Source organism: Rhinichthys klamathensis, unplaced genomic scaffold, assembly GCF_029890125.1.
Source record: "Rhinichthys klamathensis goyatoka isolate OS25496 unplaced genomic scaffold, OSU_Roscu_1.1 h1tg000005l_1, whole genome shotgun sequence".
Taxonomy (NCBI): domain Eukaryota; kingdom Metazoa; phylum Chordata; class Actinopteri; order Cypriniformes; family Leuciscidae; genus Rhinichthys; species Rhinichthys klamathensis.
This window is the reverse complement of record NW_026606558.1, coordinates 2,225,938-2,249,157: the sequence shown is the minus strand read 5'-3', so window position 1 is coordinate 2,249,157 and position 23,220 is coordinate 2,225,938. Positions and strand designations below refer to the sequence as shown.

The 23,220-nt window shown below is 38.7% G+C and overlaps 1 protein-coding gene across 3 annotated transcripts in view; it reads left to right on the top strand.

Moving 5' to 3' along the window:
- The window catches only part of edc4 (enhancer of mRNA decapping 4), a 31,847-nt gene extending 9,345 nt beyond the window's left edge, over nt 1-22,502 (top strand). The window contains exons 11-29 of one of the 3 annotated variants that reach the window (XM_056255070.1): nt 605-704; nt 3,779-3,959; nt 4,087-4,153; nt 4,238-4,329; nt 4,605-4,795; nt 4,877-4,953; nt 5,164-5,296; nt 7,785-8,278; nt 9,423-9,524; nt 12,519-12,662; nt 12,808-12,841; nt 13,097-13,277; nt 13,794-13,949; nt 14,126-14,241; nt 14,522-14,687; nt 14,905-15,091; nt 16,358-16,577; nt 17,947-18,110; nt 22,102-22,502. In XM_056255070.1, the coding sequence (XP_056111045.1) occupies nt 605-704; nt 3,779-3,959; nt 4,087-4,153; nt 4,238-4,329; nt 4,605-4,795; nt 4,877-4,953; nt 5,164-5,296; nt 7,785-8,278; nt 9,423-9,524; nt 12,519-12,662; nt 12,808-12,841; nt 13,097-13,277; nt 13,794-13,949; nt 14,126-14,241; nt 14,522-14,687; nt 14,905-15,091; nt 16,358-16,577; nt 17,947-18,110; nt 22,102-22,285 (2,989 nt within the window). In that variant the 3' untranslated portion in view covers nt 22,286-22,502. Of the gene's footprint in view, nt 1-604; nt 705-3,778; nt 3,960-4,086; nt 4,154-4,237; nt 4,330-4,604; nt 4,796-4,876; nt 4,954-5,163; nt 5,312-7,664; nt 8,279-9,422; nt 9,525-12,518; nt 12,663-12,807; nt 12,842-13,096; nt 13,278-13,793; nt 13,950-14,125; nt 14,242-14,521; nt 14,688-14,904; nt 15,092-16,357; nt 16,578-17,946; nt 18,111-22,101 lie in introns of all 3 variants that reach the window. The other 2 variants (XM_056255053.1, XM_056255060.1) reach the window with 2 other exon arrangements.
- The last annotated feature ends 718 nt before the right edge of the window (nt 22,503-23,220 follow it).

The window sequence follows — 23,220 nt, the reverse complement described above, 5'->3', positions numbered from 1 at the left end:
TTATTTAATTGTTCAGTTGGTCTCACGTGCCGTTGAATAACATGGGGAAGCGGGGTTTATGACCTATATTAGGACCAGTCACTGGGGGGCGATCGATACGTTTTGGCTTCACTTTTCAGGGCTTGTGCGGCACGCTTGGTGTTGCGTAACACAAGAATGAACCTCATTGGATCTTGCAGGTCAGGCAACCATGCTTAAACTTCCGCTTACCATATCTGATGTATGTGTTGATGAATGTTAAAAGTCTAAATGCAATGTTTATCATATAAAGCAATCACGTGTTTCCTGAAAATTTGGACTAAACCACTCAATTCATAAGGATTAGTTTTACGATCTCTTATTAAAAAAAATTGAAGTGACAAAGTGGTAGTTGTAGACTGTCAATGGAAGGACCGAAATCTCAGATTTCATTAAAATATATTAATTTGTGTTTCAAAGATAAAAAGTCTTACAGGTTTGGAACAGCATGAGGGTGAGTAAATGATGAAAGAATTTTCATTTTGGGGTAAACTAACCCTTTAAGCATAAAACTTTCACCTATCCCTTAAGTCTATGGATGTGACCTAAATATGAATTTTAGAAGAACTATTCATTTGTGTTTCAGGTTTTCTCCAGATCCATTTAACAGCAGTGTGCTACCCAGCCTGAAGGCCAGTTTGGACCTGTCTGCAGAGTTTCTTATCCTTAGTGATGTTCAGAGGAAGGTCAGACTCATTATTATTTCATATTTAATGCCCACATGTTTTGTTTACTCACTCTCATGGCGTTTCAAATCTGTATGATTTTCTGTCTTCGGTTGAAACCACAATTAGTGATTCTGCAGAGTGTCCATGTTGCTCATTTCCATACAAATTACATTTTAAGTCGTTATTCACTGAAACCGTGGTGGCTCTAGCTCATATATCGCGCCCTGGGTGAATCTGCGGTGACCAAGAAAGCTGAACGTGCTGCAACTAAAGAAAATGCATGCAAATAAAAAAAAGAACATTCAGTTTGACAACTCGTGCTGCAAATACTCTTAATGCAACTAAATACAAAAATGCGCTGCAAATAGCACAGACTGCAACTGAAATGTTTCAAGGGTACCCCATCAAGTGACGAACCTGTCTGGGACATGTTTATTGTTCAATATCTACTCGTCAGTGGTGTTGTCGATGACCTGAAATGTGAGGGTTTGTTTATTTTAACATCCTGATCGTATGTGCGTTGAGTATTTGATAGCATAACAGTTTTCAGGTTTGACTGTAATGTTGACATTATAAAAAAAAAAAAAAAAAAAAAAACTTTAGAATAAAAAAATGCTATGTTGTTTTGCAAATTATGATTTTATAATGTCTAAACATAAATTTGAATGAAAAACGTGGAAATGGTATATGAGCTATTGTGTAATCCTCTGCTACCATCTAATGGTTGTAGTTGAAATTTCATGTTTTATTTTATTTTAAAAGTGTTTGTTTTCCAGTAGAGGACAGCAATCTTCCACTAAACCATGACACATTATTCATGTTATCACCATGAATGAAATTGAGAAATGTAGGTCTTTTTAAAGTAAATTTTTTTTCAAAAAAGAATTTTGCTGTTTTATATAAATGTATATATTTAAATTATTATAAATTGAGGGGAAAAAAAGAAGAAAAAAAACATAAATCCCCCACAACTGTACACTAAAAATATTGATAAAGTTAGTGATATTACTTTTGTTTTAAAAAACTTTTCTCTGTCTGTTTACGTAAGTTTGTAGGACTTTTTTTTTTAGTTTATTTTTATTATAAATAGTTTTATTATATATTTAAAATTAGAGATGCACCGATTGATCGGCTGGTGACCGGAATCGGCCGGTTTTCACGTGATCGGCCATGATCGGCGACCGGCCGGTCAGTCTGACATAATCCGATTTTATGCCGGTCAAATGCACTCGGGCGCCGCATGATTAACATCGCGCAACATCAGCATCACACGTGCACACGAAACACGCACATGTAGGAAACCTCATGAATTAAGGCCGTTTCACACCGCAAGCGGGAGCAGCGCGTTTTATTTTTGTTTGGCGTGCATGTTAATCAATGAGTGCATTCACACCGGGAGCCGGAGAAGCGCGTGAGCGTGAGCGTCGAGCAGGAGCGTCGCGTGAGCAAAAGTGAAGCGCGGGTTTCAGCGCCGAACGAGTCCATTTTTGCTGCGCTCAATTTAAGTGAAAGCTCACTTTTGATGGACAAAATAAATATGATTTCATCCAAAATGCACAGAATTTGCATGTCTGGTGTGTTTTAACAAGAACTGAAGTAGGCATTTAAACTTGTTTTTATTATTTCCCAATCGTTTCCCTGCACATGCCCCACTTGTCCTGTTTAGCTTGGCTGGACATGTGTCAGATGAGAGAAGAACTGTGTGAGAAATGTAACTTGCCATTGATGTACAAGTGATTGCAATAGGCCTGTGTGTGTGTGTGTGAGAGAGAGAAATATCTTTATACTGCAAGGCAATATTTATTTTATTTTTATTTGTTATTTATATATTATTTTATTGTCATTACCTGTTTTCATACAGAAGTTTAGTTTGCTAAAAATCAAATTGTTTTAGTTGGATATTGGATGTGAAAAGGAAATGGTTCTTCCATAACACTGCACTTTAGATGTGTGTGAATTTCCCACACCAGGAGTAATTTATATAGTTCTATTTTATAGCGATTATCTGTTCAAAAAAATGTTCTATGCAAAATGTTCTATTAAAGAGAAGATAGAAAATAAATATTTGTGTGTGCTGTAAAGTGGTTTGAAAAAATTAAATCGGTATCGGCAGGTCAAACTCGAGGAAAAATCGGAATCGGGATCGGCCTAGAAAATTGGAATCGGTGCATCTCTATTTAAAATTTACACTCATAATGATACGAGGGTAGCTGCATACATACCTTTTATTGTCGCATGTTTCCCCTCTTCATTTTGCTAATTTAGGCTCCTGGCTTAGACCTTTTTTTGTTATCCATAATTTCAATTTGTGTTGATTTAGAACTTATCCCGCTTTCTCTACTGACGTCACTTCAATGGAAGCCCTGAGGTGACTTAAAACAACCCCTGCTCCTCCTCACTTCTGAGTGAGAGTACTTTTCCGGGCGTGAAAACTGAATCCGACCAGGGGTGCGTTTCCAAAAACTTTGTTAGCAAGTTCCATTATTGGTAATGACAAAACTTCAGACCGTAGTTGGCTTTGGGAAACACACCCCAGGTTAATTCCCTGTGACATAATATATTGAGTTTTTTTATTTTTTACTTCTTTTCTTTTTTCGCGGATGCCTTGTGCCACTGTAAAGATGTCGATTGCCCATGTCGCCCATGCCTAAATCTGCCACTGCACTGAAAAACTCTCCCTCTGGTGTAGCTCTAAAATGTTATTCATTCATATGTTTAGTCTTTTGGAAACATTGACGTCAAACCTGATGCAAAACATCTTCAAGCACCAATTGTGGATGGGAGATATTCTTGAATCTAATAATTGTCTCACACCAGGAAAGACTAAAATTAGGTCTGTCTGCAGGTTTTTGGAATTTCTACCTGTCCTAAAATTACTGAAAGACAAATAGGAAGTATAAAATCAAATTTAAACCATGGTCAACTATCTAACTCCAGCATGGGTTTCGGTTTCTGTTTTTCTGGTTTCTGTTTAATGAGATTCTTGAGCTTAGGTCAGTGTTGCTATTACAACAAGCAAACAATGACATTGTGTAAGTAAATAACTGGTTGTTTATTACCAGCTGATTCTGGGTTGTGTGTTTGATATGTAGGTGTTGTACGTCATGGAGCTGCTACAGAACCAGGAAAAAGGCCGTGCCAACTTCACTGCAGTTTCAGAGTTTCTGCTTACATACCCTGTGCTCAGCTTCGGCATACAGGATGTTGCCCGTGCACGATTGCGGCACACTGAGGTCCTTCCCCCTGATGAAGAAAGTGAAAGCATGACAACAGGTCCGTTCCTCCCTTTTTTTTAATGCTAGCTTTGCATGTGCAAATGTTTGTAGTCTTGCTGTAAGGTGAGTGAAGATGCGTTCAGATGACGCTTTTAATACTGTTCCGTTTTAATATCTTCTCACAGAAGGAAGCCAGGGACCCTCAGAGTCCAAATCAGGAATCCAGATTAAACTCTACTGTGTGCATACAAAGTGAGTTATTTACATACAAAATACATCTCTCGATGGAGGCATGAGATTTGTATTCAGATATTTATAACACTCTTATGCCTACAGATCACTACAGGATGTGCAGATCTGGTTCCAGCCCAATCAGGGGGCCTCATCCTCCCTTTTCATGCCTCAGTCTGGATCACAAGATGGCTTTGGTGAGTCTGGAAAGTATACTATTATTTTTTACATATGTTTCCGAGACCTTCACTACTGAATCTACAGTGCTATGGCAAAAAAAAAAAAGTATTTTACCCAAATTATGGTCTGAATTAATTAAGGTGATGAAAAAATCATTGTTGTGTGTGACGTATTGTTTATAAATCTTATGTATTTAAATATGCATATTTTTTTATTTTAAAATTTAAATGTTAAGCATTTTCACAATATGGGATTTTTTTTTTTTTTTTTTTTTTTTTTTGCATTCCCCCAGGTTTTTCTGACCCACTGGCTGATCTGAATGTGGAGGCAATGAGCTCTGATAAGGAGTCTGGGGACAGTGGATCACAGAATGACCTGAGTAAAATACTGCCGCTTCCAAGTCCAGCAGACTTCATGAGTCCAGCCCCATCAGCCTTGCCCAAACTCATGACCCCGGACGCCTTTATGACGCCCAGTGCTTCTGTAAGCCTTTAATATTACGGGTTCATCATTGGGTCGCTTCAGTGATGGTAATCATTTATCCTTGCTCTCTTGTTTTTTTAGATGCCCGCCTCTCCTGGCAGCAGTGCAAGCAGCCTGACCATAGTCACGGCCATGAGCAGCTCAGACAACGGTGCAAGGTGGGAGATTCAACTCATTTTTGTCAAGTTTTCTTTTTCTTTTTTTAAGAAACATTTTTACCCTCTTCATTTTCATAAGTGTTTTGTTTTTTTGAGACTTTTGGATTTCACTGTATGAATTGCACTCAGTGTACAAAAGTACACATCAGAGTGTAAAATGTTGGGCCCCGTCACGCACTCATAGGCATTGCTCAATTTTCTTTCTTCCAGGGGTGGAGATGATCTGACCCAGAGCCCTAAAATGTCTGTCGAATGTGGCAACACCAGCTTGACTCTGAGTGCCAGCGCTGGCAGTTCAAGATCCAACTCCATCCTTATCTCAGGCCTTGGGGAAAACATCCAGGTATTAATGGACATGGTAAATTGCATTTAGTACTATATTGTCTATTAGTAACGGTGTATAAAAGATGTGACTTTGTAAACTAAGTCTTTTTTTTTAAAGAAATTAATAATGTTATTTAGCAAGGATGTTAAAAGTGACAAGACTAGGACTGCACGATTAATCGAAAGTAAACCGCACACGTTTTTTTTAACATTTATTTATTTGTATTATTAATGTGCAGCTTGTCAGTGAAGCACAGCTCTGTGATCAGTAGTAAATGCTGCTCCATCAGAAAGCCATAGGGTGTCGGTGCTGATAGCCTAGTGGGGTTAGGGCACTGACATTGGCGCCTCTGGCCGACCCGGGTTCAAATCCGACTTGAGGTCCTTTGCCGATCCCATTCCCCTCTCTCCACCCAACCCTTTCCACTGTCCTATCCGAAAAAGACAAAAGAAAGCCATAGGGCGCTCGTGCAGGAACTCTAAAAATGCCCTGCAGAATTAATGTCGTTCCAATCCCTATGGGCATCATACTATATCGCTGTAGCTGAATAAATGGAAGATTGAAATTTTATTGGTTAAACATGACCATGGGCGTCAGTTTGGTTTGAAATGTGCTGGGGACAGAGACGCATTCGGAAGTGTATTTCCAGAAGTGCTAAATCATAAATACAGTGCTAAATCATAAATCAGATGTACCTATGTACAATAACATATCGATGTCCAGCAATCGATTTAAATGGTACATGCATGTACTTAAATGGTCCAGTGGCAGAACTTTTGCCAAGCGTGTCAGAGAACGGGTTCTAATCCACACTCGTCTTTTTTTTTTTTTCTCATTAAAACCGATTATGTTTATCAGTGGTTGTATATCAAGCAGGGAAACATTTGTGTGCATTTTACTTTGTGATTTCACCGGAACGAATAGAGAGTCTGCAACGGATGCAGCGCGAGCCACAAGAGAACACTGTATCCGCGCCACTGATCGCAGTCAACGAGCACTTTGATCACTTGATTTCAAAAACAACACATTTCAGCATGCTAGATCGCCTCTTATTTAAAAATGAATGCTCTGCTAGTTAACTGGAGATGTTTTATTTATTTGTATTAGTTAAATCCGTGCCGCGAGATGTTTCAAAAGTGGTGGGGACAATATCGACCCTGGCAAAAAGTGGTGGGAACAGGTCCCACCCGCAGATTACGCCTATGAACATGACTAATAAACAGACGACTATGACAATGTATGGTTCATCAAGCCTCCTTGGGTATTTTCATGATAAAGTATATTTATACTTCAAAGCTAATCGACATAGCCTTTACCACTGTATAGAACACTTAGAATAAGGCACACGACATATTTCAGAGTAAGAAGCCACATCTCACAGTGGGATGCGCAAATGTCGTTATGAAGTGAGTTTAGAGTAAAAACATGTTATTAAATGTTGTCTTTTGTTGGTCAAGAGGTTCATAAATGCTTGTTTGGGAAGATATTTGACGTGTTGCTTTTTCAAATGCACGTTATAAGCGACGTTATAAACATTTCAGATGGAGCAGCATTTGCTGCTGACCACAGAGCCATGCTTCACTGACAAGCTGTGCATAGAAAATAATCACAGCCTTTGCGATTCCATAATCGCACTAAGCCAGATCGGTTTAAGCGGGATTTCGGAGTATTGCGATTAATCGTGCAGCCTTAGACGAGACATTTATAAAAAAAAAATTATTTTAATTTTTTTACACATTTTTAAATATCATTTATTGTGATGCAAAGCTAAATTTCCAGCAGCCATTACTCCACTCTTGAGTGAGACGTAATTCTTTAGAAATCATTCTAATATGCTGATTTGGTACTCCAACATTTATTATTATTATTGCCAATATTGAAAAACTGCTTAAGTGTGCTGCTTAATAATTTTGTGGAAACTAATACATTTTAAGGATTCTTTGATCAATAGAAAGTTCAAAATAACAGTATTTATTAGAAATGGAAATCTTTACTGTCCTTTTTTTATCTTAAAATATCAGTGCCATTGTTTTGTTTCAAGATGCACATCAGTAATGTTTTATAATAAATGTCCTAATTAAACTAAGGCCTAATCCTGGCTTAATCTAGGCCCTGTTTGTGAAACCAGACCATACATTTTTTTTTATTTGATCTTAAACTTGAATGGTTGAGTAAATGCTTATGTCATTAGTGTAGATATAGCATGGGCAATATCCATATCCACTGTCCATCTGAACAAATCAGATCAGATTTCAGCACTCACAAAATGACAGCTCAGACTGTCAGTCCTTTAGATCTGATTTAAATGAAAAACTAATGTAACAATTCTTCTGTTTATCTGGCATCCCTCTATCCACTCTTCCATTTAAAATCCCCATCCGGTTAGGGTTTCTCTCCCCCACTGGTGCTTTCTCCATCCCTACTGCGAGAGGCCTCTCTGCTCTGCGAAGCTGCTCCTTACTCTCACAGACTTCCCCTCCCTTATTTCCCATCTCCTCCTCCACAGGTTTCCTCTCCAAACCCTCCTCTCTCCATGGATCTCCAGGCCATAGATCCCATGATTGTCCCTCAGGCCTCTCCGACCAGAGCTCGCTCTCCGGATGTCATTTCATCTGCTTCTACGGCAATGTCCCAGGACATCCCCGAGATCGCCTCAGAAACCCTGCAGAGAGGACTGGCTGGTGCCGCTGCTGACTCGGTCTCCGTCCTGCATTCTGACAGCATGGCTTCAGCCGCATCGGTCCTCCACCTGCTGTCTCCGAGAGCCCGGAGCGGTGCTGAGCACAGTTTGCTGCCTCTCGAATTGGGTGCAGCATCTGTGGATGGAGAACAAAGACTCAATAACACACCCTCCCTACTAGAGACTGCTCTGTCACAGGAGAACGCTGTAGCGGGTGGAGGTTCTTGTTCTGACAGCAGTGTGAACCATGCGTGGCCAGCAGCACCCGATATCACACGAGAGACTCGCAATAGCCTGAGAGACAATGGTTTGGGAGACTGGTGAGTTGCTGTTCTATTATTCTATATACAATAATATAAAGTAATAAAATATAATTTGTATTAGTGCTGGGCGGTATGACCAAATATCCATATCACGGTATTGCTCAAAATTATACCGGTTTCACGGTATATGACGTATATTTCTTCAAGCATGACTGGGTGTTAACCACATTTTCTACTGATTGACAGAGGAAATACTGCAGTAGATTGACTTAGAACGCCCTATTTTACTGTCATCCAGTGAATATTATAGAAAAATTCCACACTAGTATTAATACAGGTTTGCAAGGCTGTGCCAGCAGGAGGCGCTTTAGGAGCGGCTGAAACAGCGGTTTCCCTGGTAACGGCTGTACACAAAGCAGCAGCGCTCATAAACACTGCTTTTTTTTAGGAAAGAAAGATTCAATTGAAACAACATCGAAACTTTTCTAAAGACCGTCAGTTCAGTTTAGAAAGCTAAAATTGATAAATATAAAGCTATGTGAAAAACTAAGCGTTTTATTGACGTATTTCCGCTGTTGTAACACTGATTGAGTGATTACACGAGTTATGATGCCTTTCAGTAAGTATACTGTTACTGTATCTTTCAACATACCTTCGGGTGTCCATTCGTGTTTATTCTGTAACTGAGGAAGAGATGATCGCGTTTACTCGCGCTCCGCGCTGCCTCTTTAGATGAGGAATCTAGTACAGTGATCTGTCACGCCACATCTAAGAGCGCCAAAACGGCATTTATTGTTTGAATTTCGTGATCAAATAGACATAATTTCAAAGACTACATCTTGCTTATTATCGAAAGTAACAAAACATGGAGCTTGCTATTATAGGGTGTTAATGGTGGTTGGGCTACAACTCTGTATTCGTTGTGTACACATAAGACATGAGGTCCATTGAGCCAGGGCTGGGCGGGGCAGCAGGGGGCGGGGCGTGTTTGGTATGCCATGAGAGTATCGTGGGTGGTGTATCGCGGTTTTTCGGTTCGAATATCGTTACACCCCTAATATTTTTCATCTGTTTTGTGATTTGTTGATGTTAATTTAATATTGACATTTAGTATTGATTTATGTTTTGAGAAATCAGTGATAATATTTGATAATACAAAGCTAAAGCATTTGATAACTCTGTTTTGACTGTTTATTTCCAGCTCTAGGGAGGAAATAAAGGACAGGCACATTTCTTCCCCCTACCACAGGCGTACCTATCACCTGACTCAGAACGACAGTCAAGATGCAAGTGCAGAGCAGAGGTAAACTTTACATTTTGGAGTATCACCTATACAGAAGTCAGCATCCTCTGAAGCTCAGATCCCATTACTATACTCATTTTTCATTTTTAATAAGGATTTGTTCAGTTTTGCTGTCTTTTCATTTTAACTTTACAATTGCTTGTCATACAAGCATTTTAGGAAGCTGTAAAATGCGTGAATCTCAGATTAAGTTAATGGGAGTATTATGAGGTCTGTGGCCACATAATATTAACACCAGCTGTGAAATAAATGTCTCACCAGTTGGCTGGTAACTTAATTAGGAACAGAAACATTACATGGATTCAGTCAAATTTGTCAGAATATTAGTCTGACCTTCACTGACAATAGTGATGTGAGCAATTCAAATCAAGGACATGCAAACTGTCTGCTAAAGAAAACCTGTCACGACTCTCAATTTTATTTTTTCCCCCCTCTTGGAATGGTATTACAAAAATGTCCTGTTTAGTGTTCTAAATGAGTTCTGCTCTGAAATGGGATTCTGAGTTTGGATGTTTCTGTAATACGAATCCTATAATGTGGGATATGTAGGATATTCTTCAAATTAAGCCACCAAAATGGTTTCTGTGCTTCCTTAGTCATTTTTTGTTGTTGACATTTTAAAGGTACACTATGTAACTTTTTTTTTTGGGGGGTTAAATTTAAATTAGTCAATATATCAATCCTTCTTCCAAAACATGTTTTTGTCTTACCCTGATTCACTATTTTAAGCCTATTATAAGTGTTTATATTTCAGACCTGATGGGATGGTTTTTTATGGAAAAATGTTGTACAGCGTTCTACTCACTAGTGCATGTTTCGACATATCGGTAAATAGAGAAAAGGTGCTCCGGCTACTTTGACGCATGTATGGTGTGGGAGTGGCGTAGGTTAGTTGTCACAATGAGTGAGAAAGGTTGACATTGAGAAAGCAAATTGCAAACCTCTGGGGAATCACCCATTTAAAAAAAAAAAAAGGGCAAACAGAGGAGAGTCTGCTGGCAAAAAGAGAACGCTACAGAACTTATAACAAAACGAGAATCAACATTAGATGGCTTTTTGGAGTTGGTGAGAACTGAGGGATTTGAAATTTTGCAAAAAGTTATGCGAATATGGCGTTTTACATTTTAATTCCTCATTAGATTCCTCATTCAGTGTAAAGCAGGGTTCGGCAACAGGCGTCCCGTGGGCCAAAACTGGCCCGTCAGCAATAACATCTGGCAGCCAGATTATTTTGATTGTGGCTGGTTCTGAAATAGATCTGTCATGACAGCAACAGTTACTCAATCACTTCGTCTTTAGTAATTTTGCCTTCAAAATAAAAGTATGAGAACGTTTTTGCAGAAATGTTTTATTTTGAGATTAATTGATGGCTTTTAATTTTAAAAGTTCTGAAAGACATTCAAAAGAGTCTGTGGATCGCTAGACACACCTCTAAAATAGCCTTCATGAAATGTCTAATATTATATTCTTTGCAAACAGCGACAACTTCGTTGCAGATAAGACACAGCGGCTTTGCATTTACAAAACTAGGTAGGATGAACGGTTGTCTTTCTATTCTTCTTTGTATGTCCTATTTTTGCTGTCAACTTTCCAGACTCTTTGATAGTGCAATTTTCTCACCAGCTAGCTTAAATGTTGACATCACTCGACGTAATAGCCTGCCTCCAGCACGCAAACAATAAAAAAAATTGCAGTTTAGTACGTAAGTGTTAAAGTAGGCTACGTCAAATAATTATTACAATAAATTAGGGTCCATTGTGTAACAAGCAAATTAAAATTATACACATTTATTATTCACAATATGGAAAGAGGAAATAAAACAGTTCGTTGAGAGCATGACTCAAACATGCCATTAATGGGCTTATTCAAGTACTCTTTTATTTTTTTGAGGTATTTTTATCCATTCCTCATCTCCCAGATATGTGTTTTAGCAAGGTGGTATGTTGCAAGATGCAGCAATATATCTGGAGACATGTGGGTCAGACATGATTTTGACCACTTCATTAAGTTTTGTAGAAAGCCTTTCTTTAAAGTAAATTTCGTTTTGTATAAATTGTATCTTAATTTTAATCAATGTTTCATCAACCAATTGCCTGGATTTACAGACAATATAATCAGGACATGCAGGCGCCGGCGCGATTGTATTGCATGTGAACTTGAGCTCGTCTCATAAATGAACTGAAACTCAGCGTATAAGCTGCCTCAGAGACACGAGAAATATATATATATAGAAAGCTTGAAATGTCTACTTTTAAACAAAACAATTCAAAACGAAAAGAAACCGATTACTCTTTGCTTATTTAATCTGTATGAAATGTGCATTTCTCCCTATAGGCGCGTTCACTACTGCGGTTACTATTGCAGCCGACACGGACACAGAAAACACTAGTTTATTAATAAACAATTAAACTGTCTCCTTGCTATATTTGAAACATTCATAATCATTACTTTTGCCGGTTCTTTGTGACAGCTTTTAGGTGCGTTATTGGCAGCGTCACCCTCTGGTTACATTAACGCATCAGCACAGTAAACATGGGTTTTTTTTTTTTATACAATCCCACAACCTATTCGATATTCTATAATTAAATCAACTAATCGAATATTCAAAAATCGTGACTCGCCACTACTGCTTTATTAATTTACCTAGTGTAAAACCCAGACACCGCCACACAAATGTGGCTTTTTGTTGATGACTGTCCTACTACAGGATTTAACACAGAGTAACAGCTCACTACCAGTTACAAAAGACACTGTAACAGTCTGTCACAGGCAATTCTAGTTGCATTTTCATCAATTAATTTCTTAAATTGTCCTTTGACTATGTTCTTGCCCGCCATCTAGTGGCAAAACATTTTCTGGCAAAGCATGTCTGAGCATGTCCAAACAAGTCTGAGCATGACTCAACAAACTTTAGTTCAATCTTCAATACCCTGAAGACAATTTTGCTTATCTCTTGTCTTTTCACTTCTTTTCTTTTCCTGCTGTGATTGACAGTGATCATGATGATGAGGTTGCCAGTCTGGCCTCCTCATCGGGGAACTGTGGCGCTCGCTCCTCTCACAGACTTCCCGTAAAGGACTGGAAAACATCACCACGCAGCTCCCCCAAACTCAAGAGGAAGAGCAAGAAAGATGAAGGGTGAGTGAGCTGCCCTCCTTACTATGTAAATCTTCCTGATATTAATGTTTATATTGTTTAATTTGGGATTGAGTGGTGAGCCCCTTCAGCCATATAATCTGATTGTGTGACTGATTAGATCATCTTTGTTTTTCTCCCTTCCCAGAGAGTCCTCACAGTCTAGACAGATTGAGAACCAGGTAAGTCTGTTGATCCCCTGCACCACAATCCGAATGCATTTCGTAGCATTTGTATTGTGTAAACCCAATCAAAATGCGCTAAGGCTTGTTTTCTGTCTAGTCACTGTGATTCATCATATAAATAAAACATTAATTCAATGCTAAACCATGAATAACATGGCAAGCTCTGTAATATGAATGTTCTGCTGTGACTGCTAAGACTTGCAACTTTTCTGATGCTTCGTGTGAGGAATTAATTTGCTGTTGTGTTCTCAGATGAGCACAGAGGTGCAAGATGAGCTCCTGCTGATGTTGCGGAGCCAGCAGAGGGAGTTAGCAGAGCTGAGACAGAACCAGCTGGACATTCTGCAGAGAGTTACCAGCCACATGGATGCCATACAGAGCTCCATCATGGCTCATATCGAGCACTCCATGTTGGCTCAGCAGGAGCAAGAACGTATCCTTCCACTAGGGGGAGACTCATAGCTAGATAAGGATTATAGCAAAGACAACGAAAGAACGATATGAAATTGAAAAAAAAATTTAAGAGAATTTAAACGCATGGTATTTCATCAACAATGCTACACTGGCTGAGTAATATTGATATTGTAGCCCATCATGTTTCATGGCCACGCTCCATTTTCATGCTAAATAAACCAGAAAGATAAAAGTCCCACTCTACTGTAATTTCTACAGAATATTAACTTAGAAATGTAGCTTCTTCATGTGTGGTGCCATTCATAAAACATTTACCTTCTGTCGTGTGACATATTTCAAAGCAACTTAAATATAATCTAAGATGAAAATGACGTAAAATCTAAGCCCACTATCACAAGAAAAAGCAAGAAAGCTGAGATGAATATTGTTCTCAAATGCATGATCTTTTTTCATATGCATGCACACACTAAAGAAAAATCCTTTCGATTGGTCGGGCCTATACTATTTGTTGTTAACTTTAACTAGCTGTTGACAGAAAGAAGAATGGAGCGAATTCTGGCTGAGGGACAAAGCCGGAACCAACAGCTCCACGACCAGCTTGTTCAGCAGCTTGTCCAGACTCTGAACAACAGTCTGTGCAACCGGCTAGACAAAGTTTTGCGTGAAGAAATGAAGAAGATTGTCCCACAGTGTGAGTGCCGATGTGCTAAGCTCAAGATCTTAACTGTACTTTTTTTTGTCAACGTTCAATACAGCAAAGAACATTCTGCTCTTTTTTTTTTTTGTCCCTGTGACAGGGCTGGAAAGAAGACTTTTATTGATTTTTAATGTTTATGTAAAGCTTTAGTTCACCTTTTTTTTATGCAGCCATATCGAAGAGTCTAGAACCTGTGACTGGCCAGATGAACAGCACCATCGCTGCCAAGTTAACCGCAGTGGAAGGAACACTGAAGGAAAATGTCACCAAAGTTGTTAAGTCCAAGGTCAGTGGCTTAACGTTTGAGAATGAGCACTTAAAAAAATGAAAAGAAATCCATCCAAACTTGCCATTTGTTAGGATATCATTTTCCAAAGACTGGGTTAAAAACATTTCTGTCTGTAAAGAACGTTTCTCTGAAACTACAAACTGAGCAGTTCAAAAGAAATGCACCAACTTCTATGCACCAGTGTAGAACTGAATAATTCATCACGGAAGACGAAACAGGCACAAACTGGGGAAAACTCTAACTCTTCTAACTTTTTGTCCTATTCTTCCATTCACAGAACACTACAGATGCCATTGGTCGTGCTGCTGCTGAGGCCATGCAGGGCCCCATTCAGGCAGCCTACAAAGAGACCTTCCAGAGCATTGTGCTTCCTGTGTTTGAGAGAGGCTGCCAGTCCATGTTTCAGCAGATCAATGATAGCTTCAAACAGGGAACCCACGAGTGTAAGAACATCACAATAGACTTCGCTACCAATCTGACATTTTTTTCTGCTTTTTTACAGTAATAAAAAAAATAACCATTGAGCATATTAATGAATCTGGCAAGTTGTTGCATGCTTTTTAGGTCTGTTTTACACATCTTGTGTCTGTAGCACCAGCTAATTATTACAACCCTTTTAATGTGTTACTAAATGTATAATGACTTTACTTTCTCCTACAGACATCCAACAGCTAGAGACACACGTCAAGAACAGGAAACAGCGGGACCAGGATGCACGGGATCCCGTGATTGGCCAGCTGCAACAGATGATTGACACGCTCCAGAATTCTCAAGACCAGCTGGCCTCCACTGTGACGGCCAGCGTGTGCTCTGATGTTCAGCATCAGCTCCACATGATCGTGGGAAAGTAAGGCTTTCTGTCACATGCATGCAGCACAGAGCCTATTTAATATAGTCAGAAATCAAAAATCAATATAAGGTATTCTTTTTCCCCTTGTATGCCTTACCTTATGGATAACTTTGTTGCATGAATAGAGTAGAATGATTCGGTTGTTAATGCAGAGAAAGGTTTTTTTTGGTTGGGGTGTAGCTCTGCATTATGGACATTGCAAATTGATCGGTATGTGTGGCACTCTGCCTAATCCTGGATTTAATTTCTGTCAATAAAGCTGGTTTGTTTTCCTCTCACATATATGCAATTAAGACTGTAGTATTAAATTCAAGTTGGAGGGATTCAATCATGTGGCGTTTGAAACAAAAATAATTTGTCACTAATTAGTTTGATACTTTGAGGTTTACACTGCAGTCTGATATTTACAATACCAACATTTCTGTCGTATAAACCAATACTTGTAAAAACGTAATTAGGTTTTTAATCTTTTATTGTATTTTTGACATTTTTCACCAATTGATACGGAAGCTGGCATGGTGTTAAATTACAATCAAACAAACATGAAATTTCATTATATCCACCACCCATTTTAGCATGTTTATATAGTATATATATATATGTTTAGGCAAATATGCCTATAAAATTCAAAAGACAGTTTAAATTATATAAATGTGAAGTCTTTGAATATCTAATAAATGTTTAATTCTGCGAACAGTGTTGTTTGCTTAGTGTTTACTTCCTTTTTAATCCTGTATTTAACTTTTTATTTTTTTATTTTTTTTACCAAAAAAACCAAGAAGTTGCTTTGTAAAGTTTAAATAATGTTTTTCATATTGATTTTTTTTTTTTTTTTCAGATTATTTATTTCTAATTTAGTAAATGATATGCTCCAACGAAGTAGAGCTGAATAATTCTGGATAAATTAAGAATCACGATAAAAAAAAAAAATAGAGATAATGATTTTCTCATGATTCCGAATAGACAACTAAACAAAATGATGTAATTTACTGGAGGTTCTGACAAAATGTTAATTGCTGGTCTATTTAAAAATATAGAATCAATTTTTCTTTCTTTTTTTGGTTTGAATGAATAATTCAATGACTCGCGCATAAAGCCTCACTTTCATTACTGGATAAGTCTGGTTTTTGAACCAATATCTTGAATGAATGATTCAAAGACATACTACTTTTCTTTTTTATTAACAGTCACTTGTTGCCACCGATTGGTTATGTATTTTTTTATATTGTTGCCATAGTCTAATGGTGCCTCTCCTCTCTGCAGCCTGCAGGACTCAATCCTGACGCAGGTGCAGCGCATAGTGAAGGGAGAGGTGAGTCTGGCCATGAAGGAGCAGCAGGCAGCCGTCACCTCCAGCATCATGCAGGCCATGCGCTCGGCTGCAGGAACTCCTGTCCCCTCCACACATCTGGACTACCAGGCCCAGCAGGCCAGCATACTGCAGTTACTACAGCAGGGCCAGCTCAACGAGGCCTTCCAACAGGTTAGTTACTGATCGCTAGACACATACATATGCCTGATATTTCACTTATGATATCATGCATCTGTGATCATGTTTTATGGGCTTTTTTATGGTCATTAGTGGTGCAATTGGATAAACTGCTATGTAATGTGCGTAGCCCTTTTAACACACTTTTACATGCATTAAGCCAGTGGTTCTCAACCAAGCTATTTTCTTTCTCCCTCAATAACTATTTTTTTTTTTGTAGAAAAAACATCAAGAACACCGATTTAGAATTTTAAAGAATGAATTTAAATTAATTTAATGTATGGTTTCTGTTAATAAATATGTAAACAAGTATGTTTGTCCTAAATGCAGCAAGAAATTCCAGTGGAAAGGTCTAAAAGGTTGAGAACCACTGCATGAAGCCATATACCGCTGCAAAATGTGCCACACGGTAACTGTTTGCTTTTTGTGAAATGTAAGCATTTAAAGTCCACATGAAATCAATATTGGAGTTATTGGGCTTTTAGTATGAATATGTTAGTCTTACTGTTATCTATAAGCTAGTGCTCCAAAACAATGACAAAATTCACATTTAGAAGATATAAGCATTCAAAACTTCGTCAATTATGGATCAATGATTTTAATGACATCACTCTGCATTTCAGCTTCTCATCAGATTTAGTCCAAACAAATGCTCTCTAGAATCTAAAGTGCCCCGCCCCCCCTACATATAAATGCTGAAACTGTGGCTAAAATCAGTCACTTATTCACGCATTTACTATTTTCTACATGGTAAATATAATATATAGCTGTGATATAAACTAAATGCTATTGGGTATTTTAAAAAGGGGGAGGAGCTGTTCGATTTAGTTTCGTCCTGTCTTCCTGTTTCAGTGGAAATTACGTCAACACATTGAATAATGCTGCGTGTTTCAAGCCACTTCAATGGGCCTTTAAGGGAAACCTCTTTACAAACACTTCTCTATGGAGGAAATCAGTAGCATTTTTGGTTACCCTCTGTAGGGTTATTGTTCAAGTTAAATAATGCAAATCACTAGTAGCCTAATTAAGCTTTTGGGAGGAGACGTCTTAACATAAGTGCTGACAGTCAGACTGCAATAACTGTTCAGTATTCTCTTGATTTGTATTCATAACTTGTTAATTTATTACATAATTAGCATTTTTGGTCAATTTAATGGTTGTAGAGAATCACTATAATTAGTCTGAACTGTTAGGTGAAATTGAACCTTTAGTTTAATACTTATTTCCACAGGTGACATAACATGGGATTTGACCTTTTACTATCGTCTCTATATATGTGATCTTTCACAGCAACACAGTCTTGTATTATTCCTCTCCAGGTTTTTTCCTGACTGCTTGCTGTGATTTTTTTTTTTTCTTGCAGGCTTTATCTGCAGCAGACCTGAATCTGGTGCTGTACGTGTGTGAGACCATTGACTCTCAGCAAGTGTTCGGCCAGCAGCCCTGTCCACTCCATCAGGCCGTCCTCCTGTCCCTCATCCAGCAGCTCTCCACCAACCTCAGCACACGCACAGAACTCAAGATCAGGTTTGTTCCCTTCAGCTCTAGCAGTCAGTGCATTCATGCTCTATACTTATCTCAAAATGTCCTTTTATATAGCAGTTATTCCTTCAGCATCCCCCTTGCAGTTTCAATGAGTATGCAAAAGCATGCAGAGCACTGTGCTTTTAATGATTAAACTCTTAAGTATTTATTTATAGTCCTCTGTGTTGTACGTGATCAAGGACAAAATGCGGTTTCATATCACAGGACATTAATGCTTTAAGACTCGAGACATCGTCCCCTTCTCTTTAATTCCTCTGTGAATGACCTTGTGTTGAAGGGGACATTGGCTTCTGTGGCAGTGCTGCATTGGGCTGCAGTTATTAAAGTGCTGTACAGTCTGGGCTGCATTCGAGTTCTCTGCAGGGAGAAAGGGACTAACTCCTGTGAATCTCAGAGTAATGCTCTGCCTGTGTGCTGCCAAGTCCCTTTACTGCTATAAACTGCGATCTGCCAGTCCTATCTCTGAATTGCACTCTAAAATACTAGTGTTTCATACTGTCCATATGCGCATAGACATTACCATCTGTAAGTCTGTCCGTTTTCTGCTTAGACATAAGGATGTTATTTTAAGCAGTAAGGCACATGCTTTAGGTTTTATATATATTTATAGTGCCTGAATTAATATTTATTTGAGTCTACGCTTTTGTTTATGACAGAAACCATTAGACACCTTCATATGAAAATCAAACTTAAATATGATTCATATTCATATAAATGTTATTCACAAAAGGAAAGTCTCATCATTTAATACATATTCAAATTATGAACGAAACAAATGTATTAATATTAAATGTTACTTAACTGCCAAATCAGCATATTTGAATGATTTCTGAAGGTTCATGGGACACTAAACGGTGAGAATAAGAGGCTATTCAAAAACGTTAAATTAAATAACAAAAATTATTCCAAACTTTTGACTGGTAGTGTGTGTGTTTAATTAATGGCTCATGAATATTCACCAAGTAATTTGTTGAAAGATCCAGACCAGACTATCATGACCCAATTATTAATCACACACTATACCTTAATTCCATATTGGACATATGATACAGTACATAAGACTCATTTGTTTTGCATTTAGCTACAGCTTGCCGAGTGCAACAGAATGGATCGAGCAGGGGTCTTGTGGCACATTTTAAAAAGAAAAAATCTAATTTGCAAGCTTTATCTTTTTACCTGAACGCTTTGTAATGTGGCGCTCATGGCACGTGATACTGAAAAGCAAGTCTGGAATTAGCACAACAGCTGCTTCACATTATGTAACACTTGAGTATTAAACAACAAAATGCAGTGAACAGTAAAACGAATATTGAAGTGGATGGTTCTGGCTTTGTTTTTTTGAATATGGTGTTCCAGGCCTGTGTTTTTTTTTTTCTACGAATAGTACAGCAGAATCTCAACTGGTTGACTTGTTTTTAGCATCACATGGTTATGTTCTGTCATACCACCAAGCCCTGTGCGTTGTGCTCCGCAGTGATCGCCTTTTACCTTCGCAAATAAAGGTTAGCAGAATACAAGATGTAAACAGTAATTTCTTTGCACAGAGAATGTAATATCTCTCCGGGCCAATAGATTATAGTTGAGATAACATGACTGTGGGCTTAAATGAATTGGAACAGGGCCTACACATGTGAAAATAGAGCAAACTGCCATGAGGCATGAAAGCTTAGCCATCTGGACAGCACCACACCGCAAAGTCCTGGGGATATTAAGGTCATTGTATTACATTTCATTTTTTTTTTTATCGGAAGCTTTAACTTAATGATCGCTTGTAAGGTAATTAAGATGACCTCTGTGCAACATACCGCTCAAGTCTCTGGTGGTATCATACAGCAATGTCTATTCATTTTAAAAGACAGATGGAGAGATTTCCCACATAGTTTTCCAGACAGGTGGCATTTTACTAATCCTTGATGGACTTTATAAAAAAAAAAAGAAATAAAAAAAAAAAACAGCCTGGAGAGAAGACCAAAAAAGCTTTACCCTAGAATAGCTTAAAGAAATAACAAACATGTTCTGTTAGTACAGCTGTCAAAAAAACACCAGATTTGTGTTTGAGGACTGGAATGAATGACTAGTGCTAGTCATTCAAATGATGGGGGGTTTTGAAAGAAATTAATATTTTTGTTCAGCAAGGATGTATTCAATTGATGAATTTTTATATAAGATTTGTATTTCAAATACCGTATTTTCCGTACTATAGGGCGCACTTAAAAGCCTTTAATTATCTCAAAAAAACGACAGTGCGCCTTATAATCCGGGGCGCTTTATATATGGATGGTGAACACACGTTCACCAAGACGGGGAGACAGCGCCGGGCGACTTGCGCCACTATCTGCCAATGGATCGTGGATGCCTGGGCTGATATATCAGTCTCAACTGTGATCCGAGCTTTCACGAAGGCAGGAATAATCTCTTTATTCAGCCAGCTCACATACCCGTATTTACTTCCTGTTTTCGGCCGAAGTCCACAGTAGTTGATTGTCGAGTTCGCGCGCGATCAAACCTCCGTGTGTTCAATACCTGATTCGAATGAACTATCCATTTGAGCTGATATTCTCAGAACACCACACAGCACCGTCATCGGCTGACAGCTGACAGTCGCCTACTGTGGACTTTGACCGAAAACAGGAAGAAAATACGGGTATGTGAGCTGGCTGAATAAACATAATTTTTATTCATATATTTCACATTTACTGCAGTCAGATTCACCGTGTTCACTCACATGGCTGTGCACTTGTAATGACACATTAAGGTTGTAAAACTTGTCCCGTGTAAGTCAACAGGGTGCAAATTTTAAAAAGAGGATAACACGGTGTAGGCAACACCGGTTTTTGTCGTTGTTATCTGTACTGACAGCACTCCAAATTTACAAAAAAATGAGCTCAATGTTAAAATTGACCGGAGTTTTCCTTTAACGTTTGAACAACGTTACCATGGGAGTGAACGGAGTTGTCAGAACGCTTAATAAAGTTTGACTTTGTCTGACTGTTTTGTTGACATTCCCTTTAGCACATCTAGTGGATGCATAACGCAAACCCAGTCAAACGTTTGACTGCAGTATCTTATGCGCCTTATAATCCGGTGCGCCCTATATATGAAAAATGTTCTAAAATAGGTCATTCATTGAAGGTGCGCCTTATAATCCGGTGCGCCTTATAGTGCGGAAAATACGGTAAATGTTTTTCTTCATAGAAGCTTGAAATAAAAGGCATCTTGAGCAAACGTTTCTTCAGCACCAAATCAGCATATTAAAATGATTTCTGAAGGACACTGAAGACCGGACTAATGGCTGCTGAAAATTCAGCTATGAAAAGCTCAGACCTCTTGCACTTTTTGAATTTAATATTAATACATTGTTAGAGGTCTGGCCCAGTGCAAAGTGCTTCCAATATTAATGAGATTTGGCTTCAAAGCAAACTGGTGATCGTAACAGGAGAGATTAAAGGAATTTAGCCTTCCTGCCAAAACACTTTGATGAAATAAATGATGTAAACGGTGCCTCCAGTTGAATCAAAGCCTGATATAAGAAAACATCGGCTCCTTCATGAGTCTGACGCTGATGATTGCATGATGTCAGGAGGTGTTTTTCAGTTGTAAGCCAAGGAGCTCTTAAAATGCCTGGAGAAAGCAATTTTTTTCCGGGGTTCCCGTTTATTTAAAAGGCACTTGTTCGGAAGTACGTACTTTGAAATGTGCCATTTTTGCTCATGGAAGCTCATATCCAGGTTGTTTTGTGTGAAACACTCGAGTAGTTAAACGCCATTTGACTCGTTTCTCTGATGTCGCGGGGAAAATAAAAAACACTGACTGCACCACAAACACTTCTCTAGTGGAGTTAGAAAAGCCGTAGAAAGTGGAAATGTCATTAACTTCTGCAATAATATAAAATATGTTACTTGCAAAAAAATCTATTTCATGAATGGCCATCTTTGTAGAAAGATTTTTTTATCTCCTTTCTCTCATTCATTAGCTATCTAGAAGATGCTGTGATGAACCTGGACCACGGAGATCCAGTCACCCGAGACCACATGTCTGCAGTGCTGTCCCAGGTACGACAGAAGCTCCTCCACTTCCTGCAGCAGGACACCCAGAGCCCTCTGAGCAAGCGTGCACGGCGCCTCATGATGATGCTGCAGGGCCTGGTCAATCACTAGAGCCCCTTCAGATGGTACAGCTGACATCTTCACAACCCTTCAGTCAGCGTCCCGTCATGACCTCGTACCACCCTGCTGTTCGGTTGCTTATCTGTGCTCTGCAGCTTATTGGCTCTCTCCAAAGCACTATTAGGAGTTGTAGTCCAGACTTGGACGTAAAGATATATTGGTGGGTTTGGACTACATCTCCCCATCCTGTCCTTCCTCCTTTCAGGCTTTTTTTTTTTTCTGCCTGCACATGTGAAAAATCATCAGTTTGTATGCGGCACCATCAATGCAGAACAGGACATGGGATACTTCAGTTCATTTACATTGTGTTTAATACCTTGAGACCACGACATCATGGTGTTTTTTTTTTTTTTTTTGGCTTTCATCCTTGACAAGGAATCAGGAACAAGACTGTGGAGAGCATGAGAACGAAACTATAACATGAACACTCAGAGTTTCTGCTGAACGGATGGTTTTCTGGCTGCTCTGCTTTTCTGTTTATTTTGGTGAAGCGCCATTAATAGCTGCAGATATGGAGACATTATCATCGCTTCATGAACATTAGCCCTGTTGGTTATTGATGAAGGTTGTATTTAGGCCACTGATCCTCCTTATCTGACTCGTCTGTTTTGCTGAAAATAATTTGGCCAACATGCTGCTTTCTCATGTCAAGTGCAGCATCACACATGTTCCTGGAATTTTTTTTGTTAATTCTATCGGGATACAAAAAGATCAAAGCGAGATTTCTGTTCTAACAATTTAACTTCTGGACAATTGCAAAATCATCCCACACAGTTGATACCATGTTTTCCAATCAACAGAGCCCTGTAAAATATGTTTGAGGGCTTCTATTACCAAGGAATGCTAACCACATAGTTATTTAGAATCTCTTCAGAGGAACCTTGAGTCCCATCACCTGCAGTACAACTGCAAGTCTCTAGAGGGCA